A 20,058-nucleotide genomic window follows, 5' to 3' on the forward strand; every position below is an offset into this window, starting at 1 on the left:
AGGGTTTTTAAAACACAACCACTGCTTTCTGTCGAGCAGATAAGAAACAGTCATGTCGGACATTCATGCCCTGATATCTTCTGCATCGATACAATAGATCCAGGTCTAACTTCTAGAAGAACTTGTGCGGAAAAGCAGCCTCTGAATCACCACAGCACACCACGTCTTACCACAGTACAGACATCACATACATTAAACACCCAGGCTAGTTTGGCTAATTTAACATGCTGATAAGAGGCACTAAGCAAGGCTTTGTTTTTAGTCTGACTTGCTTCAGTCTCTACTCCCATGCTCACACTTATGTGGTGAAATGTGAAAACGCTGTTGAAGAAATGTTTTTCTGTTTTCGTATTGTTTTTACACATGGAGCTCAAACAACAACAGATAAAAAATGTCATCTCCTCTTCAGCTTCTTCTTTAATGGTGGCTGGCAAACAACAAAGATTTGAGTCATTCCCGACTAGTTTCACAAAATAATCTTTAAATTATAATAATAATTACTTTATATTGCGAGGCAGCTGGATTCAAATGATCATGTGATCGTGCAAGCTCGCAAATTCATCTTGCCTGGCTTCAAGCTACATGCTTGTGACAAAACCAATTGCTAGCTTGCTCCAGAGACTTCACCTACGTCTCAGGTACAAACTCCTTCCATTGAAGACTGAGACACATTTTTAAAGCTTCATCAACAAAAAAAAAGCTAGTAAGTGAATATGGAGTTAAACAGTTTGTTCTGTGAAACAAAGTGACTCATCAGCACCTTGTTGTGATCTTCAAATACGCTGACTTGTACTGACTCAACAAAGACTAACATTGTTAGATGACCATTGTTTAGTGTTGACTGTAAAACTGTCCTGGTTAAAAGCTCACAGAGTCGAACTGTGTTTGATTTTAAGGCTTCCAGTGGTGAAAACAGCAGTTTAGAGTGAATGGATGATGTTTTCATCTGAATCCACATTAGTGTAATCATGGTCTCTGACAGACAAAGTGGTGGTGGTGGGGGGGGGGGATAACAGAAACAGAATAAACAGAACAGCTGCAGCAGACCTGAACAGGATCCTGACTGCTGATACTCACCGGACCCTTCAGCCTCTATACACCGAGAGTGAACGACAGGTTAAACACCGAGTTCTCCACATGAATGTAAACAGAGTGATGTGTGTGATCAGTGACAGCACAAAGGTGAGCAGGGTCTTACCTGGCAGGTCAGTGATGTCACCTGGTGATGAGGTGAGGCGGTGACAATGAGGAAGCAGTGAAAAAGAAAAGAAGTGCAATGGGCAAAAAGCAGCCAGGCATGCATGAGAACAACCTGGTGATTAATATCTGAGCTGCATTACAACAGTCTGAGGCCTGTCTCTGCACAGCGCCTGCAGCACGGCTCACCCTTCAATGTTTCCATATTAATGCTTTTAGAAGTGGAATCCTGTCAATACACAACAGACATACAAGGCAAACTACAAAACGTCCATTTTTTCTCTTGTGTCTCTCAGTAGTGGTCTTGTGTCTCTCTGTAGTGGTCTTGTGTCTCTGTAGTGGTCTTGTGTCTCTTTGTAGTGGTCTTGTGTCTCTCAGTAGTGGTCTTGTGTCTCTTTGTAGTGGTCTTGTGTCTCTCAGTAGTGGTCTTGTGTCTCTCAGTAGTGGTCTTGTGTCTCTGTAGTGGTCTTGTGTCTCTCAGTAGTGGTCTTGTGTCTCTCAGTAGTGGTCTTGTGTCTCTCTGTGGTGGTCTTGTGTCTCTCAGTAGTGGTCTTGTGTCTCTCTGTAGTGGTCTTGTGTCTCTCAGTAGTGGTCTTGTGTCTCTCTGTAGTGGTCTTGTGTCTCTGTAGTGGTCTTGTGTCTCTGTAGTGGTCTTGTGTCTCTCAGTAGTGGTCTTGTGTCTCTCTGTAGTGGTCTTGTGTCTCTGTAGTGGTCTTGTGTCTCTCTGTAGTGGTCTTGTGTCTCTCAGTAGTGGTCTTGTGTCTCAGTAGTGGTCTTGTGTCTCTCAGTAGTGGTCTTGTGTCTCTTTGCAGTGGTCTTGTGTCTCTCAGTAGTGGTCTTGTGTCTCTTTGTAGTGGTCTTGTGTCTCTCAGTAGTGGTCTTGGGTCTCTCAGTAGTGGTCTTCTGTTTCTTTGTAGTGGTCTTGTGTCTCTCAGTAGTGGTCTTGTGTCTCTCTGTAGTGGTCTTGTGTCTCTCAGTAGTGGTCTTGTGTCTCTCTGTAGTGGTCTTGTGTCTCTCTGTAGTGGTCCTGTGTCTCTTTGTAGTGGTCTTGTGTCTCTCTGTAGTGGTCTTTTGTCTCTCAGTAGTGGTCTTGTGTCTCTGTAGTGGTCTTGTGTCTCTCTGTAGTGGTCTTGTGTCTCTCAGTAGTGGTCTTGTGTCTCTCAGTAGTGGTCTTGTGTCTCTGTAGTGGTCTTGTGTCTCTCAGTAGTGGTCTTGTGTCTCTCTATAGTGGTCTTGTGTCTCTCAGTAGTGGTCTTGTGTCTCTGTAGTGGTCTTGTGTCTCTCAGTAGTGGTCTTGTGTCTCTCTGTAGTGGTCTTGTGTCTCTCAGTAGTGGTCTTGTGTCTCTGTAGTGGTCTTGTGTCTCTCTGTAGTGGTCTTGTGTCTCTCAGTAGTGGTCTTGTGTCTCTGTAGTGGTCTTGTGTCTCTCAGTAGTGGTCTTGTGTCTCTCTGTAGTGGTCTTGTGTCTCTCTGTAGTGGTCCTGTGTCTCTTTGTAGTGGTCTTGTGTCTCTCTGTAGTGGTCTTGTGTCTCTCAGTAGTGGTCTTGTGTCTCTTTGTAGTGGTCTTGTGTCTCTGTAGTGGTCTTGTGTCTCTGTAATGGACTTGTGTCTCTCAGTAGTGGTCTTGTGTCTCTTTGTAGTTGTTTTGTCTTTTTAAACAGGCACTTCAAAGACACGCTCTGTCTCAGGGGTCTTACAGAACAGGTAAACATAATGTCAGAGTGATTCTCAGATTTTAAGCCTGCAGACCGATGCAGTGCACATTTCTAAGACTAGATGTCTGTCTGTCTAGCAGGAACACACAGTGTCAGTTCAGTTGGACTTTAAGAGGTGAGCTCAGACATGTTCTGGCTGAGCGGACTCTCTGCTCTGACTCACCGATCTGTCCTGTAGCGATGATGTTCTGGTATTTTGGGTGTTGGTTGACAGTCAGACAGAGGATGTCGTCGGTGTGTTCCAGGTAGAAACTCTGGGTTCCTGTCAGGACAGGAAACAGGAAGTGTGACGTCATCATCAACAACAACAGCATGAACATGAGAAGCTCCGGCTGAGCATGCAACTGACCGGCGGACAGGTTCTGGATGACGACGGCGGCAGCGGTGTGGAAGATGATGTCAGCGCCATCGTTGAGGTAATGCAGGTTGTTGCGACAGTCAAAGCCTCTGTAGCCGAAGACGTGCTCCAACAGCAGCTCCTGAAAACCCAACAGAGGAGATTCACACAGCTGTGGAGTGAGTCATGTGACGGTGGACTGATGGAGGAAGCTCGTACTGACCTCCACCACTTTCTTCTTCTTGGTTACATTGTTCTTCAGCAGTTTGTCTGGCAGCGGAGCAGCTCGACTCACAGGAGGCCTGAACAGGAAGCACATTGAGGAGCATTTCAGGTAGCATCAGCAAAGCCTGTGTGTGTGTGTGTGTGTGTGTGTGTGTGTGTGTGTGTGTGTGTGTGGTTTTCATGTACCTCTCCTCCACAGGAAGCTCTTTGTGCTGCAGGTGAGGTCTGGTTCCCGACATGTTCCTGATGCTGGCAGAGTAGATCTTGGTGACGTAGTCCACCACTTTCTCTCGGGCCACGTCGCTGTCGTACCCTGAAAACATCCAGGCCACAACTCAGCGGTCTCCTCTGATATTTGTCAAGGCCTTCAAATGGTTTCATGACTTTTCCAGGCCTGTTGTTGGACCAGAGCCTCGAACAGACTTTGTGTTACCTCCGTCCTCCTCTGTGTCGTCATCAGACTCCTCGCTGTCCACAGCTTTGCTCTCTTTGTGACCCGGCGGTTCTCTGGTCCAGATCATCAGCGCCGTGTCAGCCCCGCCCACCGACAGCAGCACTGAGTCGTCATTGGACCAGCGGACGTTGGTCACATTGGTGCTGTGACCCACATACTTCTTAAACTTGGAAAACTGGCCCTGAGGTCAGTTTGAACAGAGAAAAGTACGAATGAGAAGAAAACGTATGATTCTGTTGATAACGGACGACGTGCGGCTCGATCTAGTTTCCAGATCATGTTGTACTGATTTCTTCCACATTCAGGACAAATATTCATTCTTCTCCTGATTTCAGTTTCAGAAATGTTAATCCACTGTGACATTGTGTCTGAACGTCATTGTGTCTGAACGTCAGCGTGTCTGAACGTCAGCGTGTCTGAACGTCATCGTGTCTGAACGTCATCGTGTCTGAACGTCATCGTGTCTGAACGTCAGCGTGTCTGAACGTCATCGTGTCTGAACGTCAGCGTGTCTGAACGTCAGCGTGTCTGAACGTCATTGTGTCTGAACGTCAGCGTGTCTGAACGTCAGCGTGTCTGAACGTCACATCTTTGGGATTTAATCCATCACAAGTTTCCATCTGTTCATTTGACATATTCACCTCATAAATACTTTTATTACAACTTTTATATGTTTATTTGTTGTCAGAAGTTAAGAAGTCATCAGCACGATGGTGAAGAGGAAATGACTGAATGTTACTTGTTGGGTGAACTGTTCCTGTAACTTGTCTGATTAGCTACTGAAGCCGTTAGCTGCTGTTTGCAGGCCGCTCATCCACACAGGAGGCTGACTGAGTTTATTCGACAGTGATCATCGTCTTTGATCAACATGAGCAAAGGCTGCTGTTTGTGTGTGTTTGACTTCTTGACTCGTTCATTTTGTGTTAGTTATCATTATCATGGCGTAAGGACGGCCTCTTTATTTATACATGTGGACTCTTCTTTAGAACCTGAGCGGGTCAGTGGAAGACGTTTGGTGCTGGTGGACCCAGTTAAGATGATGCTGAGCTTCTGTTTTTGCTTTCTTTGTCATTTGTGTTCATTTTCAACTTGATTGAAAAACTAAATAAAGATTTAAATAACAAAAACATTCAACATTAAACACGTCTGTGACATCATCATTACACTAACGTGGTCTTAACGTCACTTCCTGTTAACTGATGCTGATTACAAACACGTTGTCACCAAACGTGAGAACCAAATGTTTCCTCTGACTCTGAGTGAACGTGTCCCTGACAGAGAAGGTGAAGGACATCAGACTGAGGACGTCTCACCCTGCACGGGAAGCTGAACAGTTTCAGGAAGCCGAAGTCGTCTCCGGTGGCGAGCAGTTTACGATCTTTGGTGAGCGAGGCGGCGTTAACGAAGCTGAGCGTCGGCCATATTGCCTCACAGGTGGGACCCAGAACAGACGTCCAGCTGGCCCACTCCAGCTTCTCAAACTGCAAACACAAAAACAAATGTGTGTGTGTGTGTGAGAGAGACACTGACACACCCGATTCATTTAAAGACAGGAAGTGGAGCGCAGACGGACCTCGGCCACGCTGATGTTCTGTTTGCGTCCTCGAGGAGCCTCAAAGAAAAGCTGCTCTTTGGCTCCGGTGTTCACCTGCAGCAGCTTACCTGTCGACAGAAACACAGACATGACCATCACTGTCCTGCAGGGACAAAGTAACTGAGTACATTTACTCAGTTACTGGAGTTTAACATTGTAGTTTTGATGTACTCTACTTAATTTAGTTAACTACTCCATTACATCTCAGAGGGAAGTAATGTGCTCCTTCTCCACACACTTCACACATTTGGGGCAGTACAGGTGTGTGTGTGTGTGTTAGCGTAGCAGCAGTACAGGTGTGTGTGTGTGTGTTAGCGTAGCAGCAGTACAGGTGTGTGTGTGTGTGAGCGTAGCAGCAGTACAGGTGTGTGTGTGTTAGCGTAGCAGCAGTACAGGTGTGTGTGTGTTAGCGTAGCAGCAGTACAGGTGTGTGTGTGTGTGTGAGCGTAGCAGCAGTACAGGTGTGTGTGTGTGTGTGAGGGTAGCAGCAGTACAGGTGTGTGTGTTAGCGTAGCAGCAGTACAGGTGTGTGTGTGTGTGAGCGTAGCAGCAGTACAGGTGTGTGTGTGTGAGCGTAGCAGCAGTACAGGTGTGTGTGTTAGTGTAGCAGCAGTACAGGTGTGTGTGTGTGTTAGCGTAGCAGCAGTACAGGTGTGTGTGTGTTAGCGTAGCAGCAGTACAGGTGTGTGTGTGTTAGCGTAGCAGGAGTACAGGTGTGTGTGTGTGTTAGCGTAGCAGCAGTATAGGTGTGTGTGTTAGCGTAGCAGGAGTACAGGTGTGTGTGTTGCCGTAGCAGGAGTACAGGTGTGTGTGTGTTAGCGTAGCAGCAGTACAGGTGTGTGTGTTGGCGTAGCAGGAGTACAGGTGTGTGTGTGTTAGCGTAGCAGCAGTACAGGTGTGTGTGTGTGTGTTAGCGTAGCAGCAGTACAGGTGTGTGTGTTAGCGTAGCAGGAGTACAGGTGTGTGTGTTAGCATAGCAGCAGTACAGGTGTGTGTGTGTTAGCGTAGCAGGAGTGCAGGTGTGTGTGTTAGCGTAGCAGGAGTACAGGTGTGTGTGTGTTAGCGTAGCAGCAGTACAGGTGTGTGTGTTAGCGTAGCAGGAGTACAGGTGTGTGTGTGTTAGCGTAGCAGCAGTACAGGTGTGTGTGTGTTAGCGTAGCAGCAGTACAGGTGTGTGTGTTAACGTAGCAGGAGTACAGGTGTGTGTGTGTTAGCGTAGCAGGAGTACAGGTGTGTGTGTTAGCGTAGCAGGAGTACAGGTGTGTGTGTGTGTGTTAGCGTAGCAGCAGTACAGGTGTGTGTGTGTTAGTGTAGCAGGAGTACAGGTGTGTGTGTTAGCGTAGCAGGAGTACAGGTGTGTGTGTGTGTGTTAGCGTAGCAGCAGTACAGGTGTGTGTGTGTGTTAGCGTAGCAGGAGTACAGGTGTGTGTGTGTTAGCGTAGCAGGAGTACAGGTGTGTGTGTGTGTTAGCGTAGCAGGAGTACAGGTGTGTGTGTGTGTTAGCGTAGCAGCAGTACAGGTGTGTGTGTGTGTTAGCGTAGCAGCAGTACAGGTGTGTGTGTGTGTTAGCGTAGCAGGAGTACAGGTGTGTGTGTGTTAGCGTAGCAGGAGTACAGGTGTGTGTGTGTTAGCGTAGCAGGAGTACAGGTGTGTGTGTGTTAGCGTAGCAGGAGTACAGGTGTGTGTGTGTGTTAGCATAGCAGGAGTACAGGTGTGTGTGTGTGTTAGCGTAGCAGGAGTACAGGTGTGTGTGTGTTAGCGTAGCAGGAGTACAGGTGTGTGTACCTCTGGAGTCCCAGTCGATGTGTGTGATGTAGCTTCCGGCTCCTTTACAGATGCCGACTCTCTTACTGGTCAGGACGTTGTAGATGTCCACAAAGGAATCATGGGACGCCACAGCCAGGTACTTCCCCGCATCTGAAACACGAAGAGCTGTGACTCATCACCTTGACCAATTATCATCTTCACCTGTGTCTCACCTGTGTGGTGGGTTCAGGTACCTTGGGAAAAGCGGATGTCTGAGATGAGCTCCCTGCGGTGGTGGAAGGTCACCATGTCCTCCAGCGTGTCGGCGTTCACCACCAGGAAGCTGCCGTCATTCAGACCAACCGCCAGAGCTTTACCGTCAGGAGAGAAGGCACAGCACCGCCCACCTGCCCCAGGTAACACACACACACACACACACACACACACACACGTACACACACACACACACACACACACACACACACAAGCATAAACATGTGGTGTAAAATAATGAAAAAGGTCATCAGAAGGTCATTAATGTTTCCTGTCTCTCACCCTTCTTGAGTTTGCGGACAGCGACCATGCGGTGATTGGCTGACAGTTCCCAGATCCTCAGAGTTTTGTCGTCGCTGACGGTGGCGCACACAGGAAGTAGAGGGTGAGCCGCCAAACCCCACACCTCCCCCTCCATGTGGCCCTGAACACAACACACACTGGATTAATAAAGCATGGACATCAACCTGCAGTGACTCATTATTAATGCTGAGTCGTGTTATTAATGCTGAGTCGTGTTATTGATGCTGAGTCGTGTTTCAGCTGCTGCAGATGTTATTGATGCTGAGTCGTGTTATTAATGCTGAGTCGTGTGATTAATGCTGTGTCGTGTTATTAATGCTGAGTCGTGTTATTAATGCTGAGTCGTGTTATTAATGCTGTGTCGTGTGATTAATGCTGTGTCGTGTTATTGATGCTGAGTCGTGTTTCAGCTGCTGCAGATGTTATTGATGCTGAGTCGTGTTATTAATGCTGAGTCGTGTTATTGATGCTGAGTCGTGTTTCAGCTGCTGCAGATGTTATTGATGCTGAGTCGTGTTATTAATGCTGAGTCGTGTGATTAATGCTGTGTCGTGTTATTAATGCTGAGTCGTGTTATTAATGCTGAGTCGTGTGATTAATGCTGTGTCGTGTGATTAATGCTGTGTCGTGTTATTAATGCTGAGTCGTGTTATTAATGCTGAGTCGTGTTTCAGCTGCTGCAGATGTTATTGATGCTGAGTCGTGTTATTAATGCTGAGTCGTGTTTCAGCTGCTGCAGATGTTATTAACTGCTCCTAACTACAACCATGGAAGGACGGCATGACTCAGCAGAATCCACATGTTCAGGAATATTTCGTCATACATATGAATATTGATCCGTGTGTGTCAGACCTGAACCAGCAGCGTCATCGGTCCACTCTTGTCGATCTCCAGGATCTCTCCGTTCTTTGTTCCCAGCAGGATGTGACCGTGACCCAGAGTGATGGCTCTGATCGACGGGTTGTCCTCCAGCAGCAGACCTGAGTCAGAGAGGACGTAACAGATTCATTCACCACAGCTGTGAGAAACGTTCTCTCAGGTCAGATCCTTCACTCATTACAGACTCATGCAGCAGCTCGAACACAGTGAACTCTTCAGGTCAGAGGCAGTACGACGGTCATGAAGGAGGGAAAAGTGACACCTTTGGATGTCGGAGAGAGGGCGGCTCTCTTGATGGCGTACGTCTTCAAACATCTTTCAAACATGTCGTCCCAGAGCTCCACGATGCCGTCCTTCCCCCCCGTCACAAAACCCTGGACAGTGAACGCAACACAGGAAACACGTGTGTATTTAAGTTTCATAATTTACAGCGTCAACGTGCAGACCATTAAAAACTTCATACAATCAATCATCAATTATTGTTTGGCAAAGTGGTGTTACCTTGTCCAGGGAGCACATGGCGAACACGGGGCCATCGTGGGCTTTGATGGTCTTGATGAGTGTCGTGTCTCTCCAGATGTAAACGTCTCCGTTGGTGGCTCCAGAGAAAACCAGGTCCTCCGATCGTCCGTAACATGCCGACATCATCGTCTCCTGCTTCCCCAGGTTCCCAAAAATTCCCCGTTTAAACGTCAGACCGCCACCTGCAGGAGGAGAGCGGGAACGTCTGGTGGTGGACACATGATCGTAACTCTAAAAAACTACAGTAAACACGTCATAGTTATGAGTTCAGGACGTATGTAGCCTAGCTTAGCACGACGACTGGAACCAGGGGGAAACTGTTAGCTTTTAGCTTAGCTGAGAACTACAAAAGGCTCATTATGAACTTGATTATAAATGATTATGAATTATTTCTGTTGATGCTCAGTTAACACCAGCTGTGTGAGGCCAGAGGTCGAGGAAGTACACAGATCCTTTACTGAAGTACAAGTAAAAGTACCACAGTCTACAAGTACCATAGTCTACAAGTACCACAGTCTACAAGTACCACAGTCTACACATACCACAGTCTACAAGTACCACAGTCTACACATACCACAGTCTACACATACCACAGTCTACAAGTACCACAGTCTACAAGTACCACAGTCTACACATACCACAGTCTACAAGTACCACAGTCTACAAGTACCACAGTCTACACATACCACAGTCTACACATACCACAGTCTACAAGTACCACAGTCTACACATACCACAGTCTACACATACCACAGTCTACAAGTACCACAGTCTACAAGTACCACAGTCTACACATACCACAGTCTACAAGTACCACAGTCTACACATACCACAGTCTACACATACCACAGTCTACAAGTACCACAGTCTACACATACCACAGTCTACAAGTACCACAGTCTACAAGTACCACAGTCTACACATACCACAGTCTACAAGTACCACAGTCTACACATACCACAGTCTACACATACCACAGTCTACAAGTACCACAGTCTACAAGTACCACAGTCTACACATACCACAGTCTACAAGTACCACAGTCTACACATACCACAGTCTACACATACCACAGTCTACAAGTACCACAGTCTACAAGTACCACAGTCTACACATACCACAGTCTACAAGTACCACAGTCTACAAGTACCACAGTCTACACATACCACAGTCTACACATACCACAGTCTACAAGTACCACAGTCTACACATACCACAGTCTACAAGTACCACAGTCTACACATACCACAGTCTACAAGTACCACAGTCTACAAGTTGGGGTTCCATAACAACCTCTGAACTATACATTATATACATTATCCCTTACTTAAACTATATGAAGTAAAAGTACTGATTATGCAAAAACATGCTTTCAGTCTTATCATCATTAAGTTTAGCTGTTAGCATGCTAACACTAGCTGGCAGCTGAGGCTGATGTGATGTCATCAGTTCTGCAGGCGAACATGTTGACCTGATGGTGGCGCTACATGAAGTCAGAGGATCAGCTGTTACTACGGGTCATCCTGAGGAGGTCACACCTGAATGTTGCCAGAACTTGATGTGTTTCATGCCGACAGTCACCAGCTTGTCCATCCTGAACGGGTTACTCTTCACCACAAAGATCTTGTCTTTATGACCCCTGCAGGACACAGAGGTTAAAGGATCAGTCCGGAGCTGTGTGAAGCTGTGTGAAGCTGCGTGAAGCTGCGTGAAGCTGCGTGAAGGTGCATGAAGGTGTGTGAAGGTGTCAGGTGTGTTTGTTCACCCGGCCTTAGCCAGTCTCTCTCCTTTCTTCCAGTCCCAGATAACGATGGAGTGAAACTCATCGATTCCCACGGAGACCAAACTCTTCCCGTCCGCTGAGACAAAGACACAAGAGACAAGAGGGACAGGAGACAGGAGACAGAGAGACAGAGAGACAGGAGACAGGAGACAGAGAGACAGAGAGACAGGAGACAGAGAGACAGAGAGACAGAGAGACAGGAGACAGAGAGACAGAGAGACAGGAGACAGAGAGACAGAGAGACAGGAGACAGGAGACAGAGAGACAGAGAGACAGGAGACAGGAGACAGAGAGACAGAGAGACAGGAGACAGAGAGACAGAGAGACAGGAGACAGGAGACAGAGAGACAGAAGTTACAAATCATCCGACACAGTAACTGAACCCACAGTTGGTGCTGAACGAACAGAACCTGGTACCTCCTGAGGTTCTGGTGATTGAGGGATAACTAACTGCAGCAGTCAGAGACGTTTGGTGTCGGTGTGATGTAAGATTCAGGGATAACAAATGGCTCTTTATTTTACAGGTGATGATTTTAATTATTATTTATTAACATATATTTATTGTTTTTTATAATTATACATTAACATCCAACACTCCAACATGTTGAACAAATAATAATGATACTTAACCAGGATTATTATTATCATACACACATTCCCCACTGCCTCTCTTGTTATAACATTCAGCAGCCTTCTTTCTAATAATAATAATAATAATAATAGTTTGTTCACTTGATGTTAAGTTCTTTAACCAGTGGTCAAGAGAGGAGCAACCACCATCTTCCAACACAAAGCAACAAGTAAACAAAGGTCAACCATTTCTGCTTCCTTACAAGATAAAGAACAGGCAGATGAGATCTGAGCTGCAACATGTTTGTTTCCACAAACAGTGATATAGTGAACCTGGTGACTGTTACACTTATAACATAGGTTTACTTAATTGTACAGGAGGTATACAGTACAGACCAAAAGTTTGGACATACCTTCTCATTCAATGAGTTTCCTTTCTTTTCATGACTACTGACATTGTAGATTCACACTGAAGGCATCAAAACTATGAATTAACACGTGGAAATATGTACTTAACAAAAAAGTGTAAAACAACTGAAAATACGCCTTATATTCTAGTTTCTTCAAAGTAGCCACCTTTTGCTCTGATTACTGCTTTGCACACACTCTGCATTCTCTTGATGAGCTTCAAGAGGTAGTCACCTGAAATGGTTTTCACTTCACAGGTGTGCCCTGTCAGGTTTAATAAGTGGGATTTCTTGCCTTATAAATGGGGTTGGGACCATCAGTTGTGTTGTGCAGAAGTCAGGTGGATACACAGCTGATAGTCCTACTGAATAGACTGTTAGAATTTGTATTATCGCAAGAAAAAAGCAGCTAAGTAAAGAAAAACGAGTGGCCATCATTACTTTAAGAAATGAAGGTCAGTCAGTCCGAAAAATTGGGAAAACTTTGAAAGTGTCCCCAAGTGCAGTCGCAAAAACCATCAAGCGCTACAAAGAAACTGGCTCACATGAGGACCGCCCCAGGAAAGGAAGACCAAGAGTCACCTCTGCTGCGGAGGATAAGTTCATCCGAGTCACCAGCCTCAGAAATCGCAGGTTAACAGCAGCTCAGATTAGAGACCAGGCCAATGCCACACAGAGTTCTAGCAGCAGACACATCTCTAGAACAACTGTTAAGAGGAGACTGTGTGAATCAGGCCTTCATGGTAGAATAGCTGCTAGGAAACCACTGCTAAGGACAGGCAACAAGCAGAAGAGACTTGTTTGGGCTAAAGAACACAAGGAATGGACATTAGACCAGTGGAAATCTGTGCTTTGGTCTGTTGAGTCCAAATTTGAGATCTTTGGTTCCAACCACCGTGTCTTTGTGCGACGCAGAAAAGGTGAACGGATGGACTCTACATGCCTGGTTCCCACCGTGAAGCATGGAGGAGGAGGTGTGATGGTGTGGGGGTGCTTTGCTGGTGACACTGTTGGGGATTTATTCAAAATTGAAGGCATACTGAACCAGCATGGCTACCACAGCATCTTGCAGCGGCATGCTATTCCATCCGGTTTGCGTTTAGTTGGACCATCATTTATTTTTCAACAGGACGATGACCCCAAACACACCTCCAGGCTGTGTAAGGGCTATTTGACCAAGAAGGAGAGTGATGGGGTGCTTCGCCAGATGACCTGGCCTCCACAGTCACCGGACCTGAACCCAATCGAGATGGTTTGGGGTGAGCTGGACCGCAGAGTGAAGGCAAAAGGGCCAACAAGTGCTAAGCATCTCTGGGAACTCCTTCAAGACTGTTGGAAGACCATTTCAGGTGACTACCTCTTGAAGCTCATCAAGAGAATGCCAAGAGTGTGCGAAGCAGTAATCAAAGCAAAAGGTGGCTACTTTGAAGAACCTAGAATATAAGACATATTTTCAGTTGTTTCACACTTTTTTGTTAAGTATATAATTCCACATGTGTTAATTCATAGTTTTGATGCCTTCAGTGTGAATCTACAATTTTCATAGTCATGAAAATAAAGAAAACTCTTTGAATGAGAAGGTGTGTCCAAACTTTTGGTCTGTACTGTACGTTCACATTATGTAGTTAAGTTGTATCAGTCTCAACAGTGTGTCTTCCAACATATTTTACTCCACTCATTGAGTGAAATGTCTTCTCGTAAGTCTCTATCCACTCCTGTCTCTTACTGTTGGTGTTGTCCTCATGGTGTCCAACCAACATGTTATAAACTGGTGGTCTCCCAGTTTATAACATGTTGGTTGGACACCATGAGGATTTCTTTTGCAGAAACAACTTTTTGTAACAAATGTTTCTAAGATGGAGAATGAAGGTTGTTGCACTGAATTCTTCAAGTGTGCCAGAATAAAGCCTCTAAGTTGTAGATATTTGTGTTTCTGCGGTACATCAAACTTTGCCTTTAACTCATTGAATGTGATTAGATTGAATCCTCATACACATCCTGTAGTTTTACTAGGCCCTTGTTCAACCATGCTTTAAAACCCATGTTGTTTCTTGCCGGGGTGAAGTGATCATTACTCCAGATTGGGGAGAAGCAGAACAACCCTGGGGAGTCACACAACATTTTTTGTACTACATACCAGACAACAATAGTGTTTTTTACAAAAGGATAAGAAGTATTTTATAGTATGGATAGCTATTCAGTCACAAACCCTTTCAGGACAGTTTTTCAATTTCTAACCAGGGCAAGAGAACATCCTTAGAAAACTAAAACATTGTGGCTCTCAACTGGGCCACCCAGTAACACCATTCTGTAACCCTCCGCTGTCATGAGGTAAATATAAGAGAGAGAGTCTGAGTCTTGGCTTCCTATTGTTCCCAATGAAATTAGATAGAAGTTTTCTGGCCTTAGTGAACAATGAAGGAGGAGGAGCTAGTGGAATTCATTGAAAAACATATAGAAAAGTAGTTGTATCTTTATTATGTTTATTCTTCCCAATATAGATAGAGGCGATGTTGTCCATCTGGTGATCTCTTCCGACATTTCTACTAGCATGGGCTCAAAATTGACTGGACTAAGATTACTTATCTTTGGGGTTTTTCTGATACCCGAGTATTTAAATCCTTCTGTGACGTTCATAAACGGGTGAGAAACTACTGGTTTCTTCCTCTCGTTTTCATTTAGGAACATAATAGATGATTTTTCTGTTAACTTTGAAACCAGACATGCTACCAAATTAATTAATAAGTCTAAGAGGGATGATATCGATTCTGCAAGATGTGATAAAAACACAATAGTATCATCAGTATACAATGCTGTTCTGTGTTCCATGTCCCCGGTCTTAATACCATGGATTGAAGGGTGTGATCTAATCACTATTGCCAATGGGTCTGTGGTGCCAATGGGTCCATGGTGCCAATGGTTCCATGGTACCAATGATTCCATGGTGCCAATGGGTCCATGGTGCCAATGGTTCCATGGTGCCAATGGGTCTATGGTGCCAATGGGTCCATGGTGCCAATGGGTCTATGGTGCCAATGGGTCCATGGTGCCAATGGTTCCATGGTGCCAATGGGTCCATGGTGCCAATGGGTCTATGGTGCCAATGGGTCCATGGCTTAGAAAAAGTAGAGGTGAAATTGGTGACCCTTGTCTTGTGCCTCGAGGTGAGGTTATTAGTAGAAACCATTTCAGAAGAATCAACAAGTATAATTTCAACCCATCTGCGAAAATAATCAACAGGTGATGATTTTTGGTTAATACGTTGTGATTTAGGGATAACAAATGGTGTCATAGTGTTAATAAATGATGATTCAAAGCTTACAGATGATTGCTACAGATGATGATTCAGGGATACAGAATGGGGATTTAAAGATGAAGGGTCGTGATTCAGGGAGCCCAAATGGTGCACTGTGCAGTGAGTGTACCTGTGAACTCCAGGGCACACACTCCTCTGCTGTGGTGTCCCTTCAGTAGCGACAGACACTTCAGAGTCTGGATGTCCCAGACGTGGACGGCCGGGTCTCTGCCCACCTGACAACACAGACAGACAATCAGAATCACCCTCAGTCAGTCTGATGGTAACATGCTGTATTCTGATTGGCCGGACGTACCTGTGCAGAAGCCACATAGTCTTTGAGCGGGTGGACGGCGAGGCTGAGGATGTCGTCGTCGTGGCCGAGGTAAAACCTCTGACTGTGTTGCAGCCGGTTGTAGACGACGGCGACCGCAGCCACATGATACACCACCTCCCCTGCCTGACTGTAGAACAGGTTGTTACGACAGTCAAAGCCCCGATACCTGCAGGAAACAGGAAGTAAGACCGCCACAGTAAAGGTCACAGCAGGACACTGTTGGACACTGGCTGTGGCTCAGGGGAAGAGCCAGTGTCTTCTTATCGGAAGGTTGCTGGTCGATTCCCCTGGTCTGCATGTCGAAGTGTCCTTGGGCAAGATACTGAACCCCAAAACTGCTCCTGATGTGCTGGTCGGCACCTTGCATGGCAGCCACCGCCGTCAGTGTATGTATGAATTACTGAAAGTCGCTTTGGACCAAAGCGTCTGCTAAATGCCTTAAATGTGAATGTGAATGTAAATCACTGTCAACTCAAACAGAAGTTTAACGAAAATAGGAAACTGTTTGCCATCAACACTTCAGGCCCGTCAAACCATTGGATCATGAAGACAAACCAGTGGGGGGAGCTGCTGGTGGAGGCTGGATCCAAACCCAAACTACTGGAGCTATTAAGTCTTTTTTTAAATCAGCGTTAGCACCAAAAGAATGAACACCAAAGAGAACGGCCTTCTGGGTAACTGAACACAGATAATACAGTTTACAGTTTTAATCGATGAAGTTATTTCTTTGAATAATAAAAGTATCTTTATCGATGTCACTGATTCTGATCCTGGTGTCAGTTCAAATGTTGTGTTGTGTTTCCCTCCATGCTAACAAACATGTCAGCTGGTGCACAACAACAAACACACAATGATGAACACTGGTGACTCATAATGATGTCAGCTTCAGACTTCACTCCGTCTGCAGGCTGTTTGCTTTAAACTGTTTGTCTTTACCCGTGAACGAACTGCAGACGAAGCCCCTCCTCTGGAGCCTTCTGACGCTTCAGGGAACCAATCAGCTTCTTCCTCAGCTGAGGCAGGTCCTCCTTATACACCTGCAGACAGAGTCAGGTGAGTCAAACAGACAGACAGACGGGTAATTTACAGCATGTGACTGGTTTGTTTTCTGCTCACCTGTCGTTCGTAGCTGGTCTGAGCTTCCTGCTCGATGTCTGAGTCGAGCTCCGGGACGTCTGACACGTCTGAGTCCGACTCTCCGCTGTTGGAGTCGGCATAGCCCTCTGAAGATGCCAACCAGGAGAAAATAAACTTTATTCGTTTTGTGATTAACAGTTTTATTTTCATTTCTTAAACAAGGTACAAAATAAACTGCACCTCAAAGTGTACGTACGAACCTCCACCCTCAAGCCCACAGCTGCTGAAACCACATGTGTTATCAGCCATGTCGTCAACGTAAAGACGCTCCACCGTCAAACATGATGAATTACCAAAGCAGTGCAGAGTTCAGAGATCAAACCTGCTGTTTTACAGAGTACGTACATTGTCATGACATCAAACAGTGAGTTAGTTTTCACTGATGATTCATATAGTTGTTTACAAGTGGTGATTTGGGGATAACAAATGGTGAAACAAACATTTACATGTTTACTTTACTGAGAGCAGTTTGGGGATAAAAATGTTAATACTGTGCCGTTTAATAACTTTAAATCATTTCATCAAATCAATTTACAAATGACGATATAGAATTTAGAATTTGGGGATAACAAATGGTGTTTGAGAAAAATACAGATGTTGATTGAGGTTTTACAGATGTAATAATAAGTGGTATCTTATTTACCTCAGGATAAATAAAGTATCTGTCTGTCTATCTGATGTTGACAAATTCGGAGTTTGTTGAGAACAAATTGTAGTTTAGGGATAAGAAATGTTGAATTTAAGACTATAAATGTGTTTTTATAACAGACTGTGATTTAAAGGTTACAGTGGTGTGCAGATGGTGATTTAGGGGTCACAGACAGTTGTTTCTGGACAAAGGAGTTTAGAGATTAACATTTAGGGATAACAAATAGTGCTTAGGAGCATGTAGACTGAGGTTTTAGAGATGCAATATCAAACGTTGATCTGAGATTGCAATGGTGATTTAAGGGAGTCTGTAGTGGTTTTTAACAGATGTAGGATACCAAATGTCAGAGTCACAGACGATGATTTAGGGAACACAGAAAGGGAAATGCTACATGTTACATTCTCCTGGAATTTAAATTCTGGGCCAAATGGAGTCCAAAGCCAACAAACCAAGATATTAATAATTCTAGACTGGTCCCAGCAGGGCTCAGTTGTGGCTGGTTCATATTGGATCGGTTCATCATGTCATCATGCTGGACAGCACTGGGCTCTGGTTATCTGGGATAAATGCTAAAGTATGAATATTGCTGGTACCTTGGAGGAGGGGCTCCAGGACGCCGTTCATGACACCCTCTGGCAGGAACCGCCACTGGAAGACAGCGTGGTCAGCGCCGCCAGTACTGATGACCCACTGCAGGTCGTTGGACCAGCGAACGTTTGTCACATGGGCAGAGTGCCCAATGTACTTTTTGTATTTGGCTCCTGTTGAGGAAGAAGACACAAACATCACAACAAACAGACGTCATCACAGAAGTCGTGACTCTGGAGTTCTCTGACGGATGACAGCTGCAGGAGGTGTAGATATCAAATCTGTTTACTTCAGCTTTCACAATTCTTGCACCATTTAACATTATACATAGATGCAAGTCCAAACCCAATCAAACTTGCATCAGTAGATATACCTGGTTCCTCCAACTTAACCAAAGTCTAAAGGTGGCTCACAAGGTTTCAAGCAACATTTGAATGTTTGTCAGACCAACCTTTCTTGAGGCAGGGGAACCTGAAGAGTTTGACGAGGCCGGTGTCGTCTCCTGTTACCAGCACAGCACTGCTGTAGTTAGCGTCCACAGAGTTCACGTTGTTGACAGTTGAGTATTTGGGCCAGATGCCATTTACTTCTGTCCCGACGACGCCTGTCCATGTCATCCAGTGGATCCCCTTTGCCTCCTCTTTAGGAACCAGCTTCCCGGCTGTAGGAAACAGGAGGAGGTCAAGAAGGTCAGAAGGGAACAGGTATCGGTAAGTAAATACGACAAGTGAATCCCAAGTCTACACAGGAAAGTCCCAATCTATGTTCTCAAGCCAGGAACCATCCCAAGTGTAGACAGTCAGGTCTAAGTCTAGAAAGGTAACTCCCAGGTAAAGTCCCCAGCCTGGACAGACTACACTCACTCTGGGACATTGTTGTCAAAGTAAACAGTTTCAGTTTCAGTGTATTGGAGCCTCAGACTCAGACAGTACCCGGCATTCTGTAGAAGAGCCGTTCTCCAGCACCGTCGTTGGTCTGCAGAAAGCGGCTGTCAACTGACCAGTCCAGGTGGGTGATGAAGGAGGTGGAGCGGCTGCACTCTCCCATCTTCTTATAACGCTGGGCGACAGCGTAGACGTCCACCAGCCCGTCGTTTGATCCGACAGCTAGGAAGGAACCGTCCGGTGAAAACTTCAGCTCGTGGATGACCTCCTTCCTGTCCTTGATGTGCACGACTTCCGTCATGTCCCTGAAGACAAAGGTTCATTAACTCAAATTCTTTAACAAATGAAATAATCAAAATTTCAGGGTTCGAACAAATGTCAAACGTTACTTTCAATAAGTTTTCCTGTTGTTCTCCCAGTAAGAAGCATTTTTGGCGGAGAACTGATCACAGCTCTATGACACGATGGACCCGAGTACCCGGGTACTATCACGATGTGTGGAGTTTGCCTGAGGCTCAATCATTTACTGATGAACATGATTGTTTCAGATTGGTTTTAGGTTGTTTTTAATCTTTCACGTGTGAAAAATTGTATTTCTGACTTTATAATGTTTTTTCTGTTGAATTCTGATTTGTGGTGGTTTTTGTATTCAATGTCTTGTTGTCGCCACTCTGAGGTCACCTGACACGCAGCACAGTGAAGGAGCCGTCCTTCATGCCCAGAGCGAGTTGAGATCCGTCGTTGTTGAAGGAAACACTGCGGACGGATTCCTCCATGTTGCAGCGAGCCAGCAGAGTGTGGTCGGGGAGACTCCACAGCCTGAGAGACAGACAGGTGACAGACAGACAGACAGGTGAGAGGTAAACTCAGCTGATCAGCCGGGAGGTGATGGTGGCTGAGACCGACCTGACAGAGCGGTCGTCACTCCCGGTGACGGCAACCGGCTGTTTGGGATGAAGGTCGAGCGCCCACAGCTCGCCCTCACTGTGACCCTGCATCAACAGAACTGGTTTGTCCCGGTCTCGGACCATGACCTCAAAGATCTCGCTGTCCTGCGTCCCCGCCAAGATCCGATCGGCCTTCCAGCAAACACTGCGGATCGACAGACCTGAAACAGAAAACACTCGTGACGTGTCTCTAAAAGTTCAATCTGTGAAACAAAGTC

At 45.7% G+C, this 20,058-nt stretch overlaps 1 protein-coding gene across 2 annotated transcripts in view; it reads right to left on the minus strand.

Annotated features, from left to right (window-relative positions):
* LOC311270879 (echinoderm microtubule-associated protein-like 6) overlaps window positions 1–20,058 on the minus strand; it is a 39,271-nt gene that overhangs the window by 10,543 nt on the left and 8,670 nt on the right. The window contains exons 7-31 of one of the 2 annotated variants that reach the window (XM_084376098.1): window positions 19,800–20,001; window positions 19,575–19,712; window positions 18,942–19,198; window positions 18,461–18,670; window positions 18,015–18,182; window positions 16,752–16,858; window positions 16,572–16,672; window positions 15,615–15,801; window positions 15,429–15,534; window positions 11,009–11,102; window positions 10,782–10,882; window positions 9,223–9,425; window positions 8,984–9,095; window positions 8,695–8,822; window positions 7,822–7,963; window positions 7,521–7,673; window positions 7,306–7,437; window positions 5,500–5,588; window positions 5,240–5,407; window positions 3,906–4,107; window positions 3,659–3,785; window positions 3,471–3,549; window positions 3,260–3,389; window positions 3,074–3,172; window positions 1,199–1,219 (exon numbers count right to left, since the gene is read on the minus strand). In XM_084376098.1, the coding sequence (XP_084232224.1) occupies window positions 1,199–1,219; window positions 3,074–3,172; window positions 3,260–3,389; window positions 3,471–3,549; window positions 3,659–3,785; window positions 3,906–4,107; window positions 5,240–5,407; window positions 5,500–5,588; window positions 7,306–7,437; window positions 7,521–7,673; window positions 7,822–7,963; window positions 8,695–8,822; window positions 8,984–9,095; window positions 9,223–9,425; window positions 10,782–10,882; window positions 11,009–11,102; window positions 15,429–15,534; window positions 15,615–15,801; window positions 16,572–16,672; window positions 16,752–16,858; window positions 18,015–18,182; window positions 18,461–18,670; window positions 18,942–19,198; window positions 19,575–19,712; window positions 19,800–20,001 (3,456 nt within the window). The remainder of the gene's footprint in view (window positions 1–1,198; window positions 1,220–3,073; window positions 3,173–3,259; window positions 3,390–3,470; window positions 3,550–3,658; window positions 3,786–3,905; window positions 4,108–5,239; window positions 5,408–5,499; window positions 5,589–7,305; window positions 7,438–7,520; window positions 7,674–7,821; window positions 7,964–8,694; window positions 8,823–8,983; window positions 9,096–9,222; window positions 9,426–10,781; window positions 10,883–11,008; window positions 11,103–15,428; window positions 15,535–15,614; window positions 15,802–16,571; window positions 16,673–16,751; window positions 16,859–18,014; window positions 18,183–18,460; window positions 18,671–18,941; window positions 19,199–19,574; window positions 19,713–19,799; window positions 20,002–20,058) is intronic. The other variant, XM_084376099.1, reaches the window with a different exon arrangement.

Source organism: Pagrus pagrus (assembly GCF_965226575.1).
Source record: "Pagrus pagrus genome assembly, chromosome: 2".
Classification (NCBI taxonomy): Eukaryota; Metazoa; Chordata; class Actinopteri; order Spariformes; family Sparidae; genus Pagrus; species Pagrus pagrus.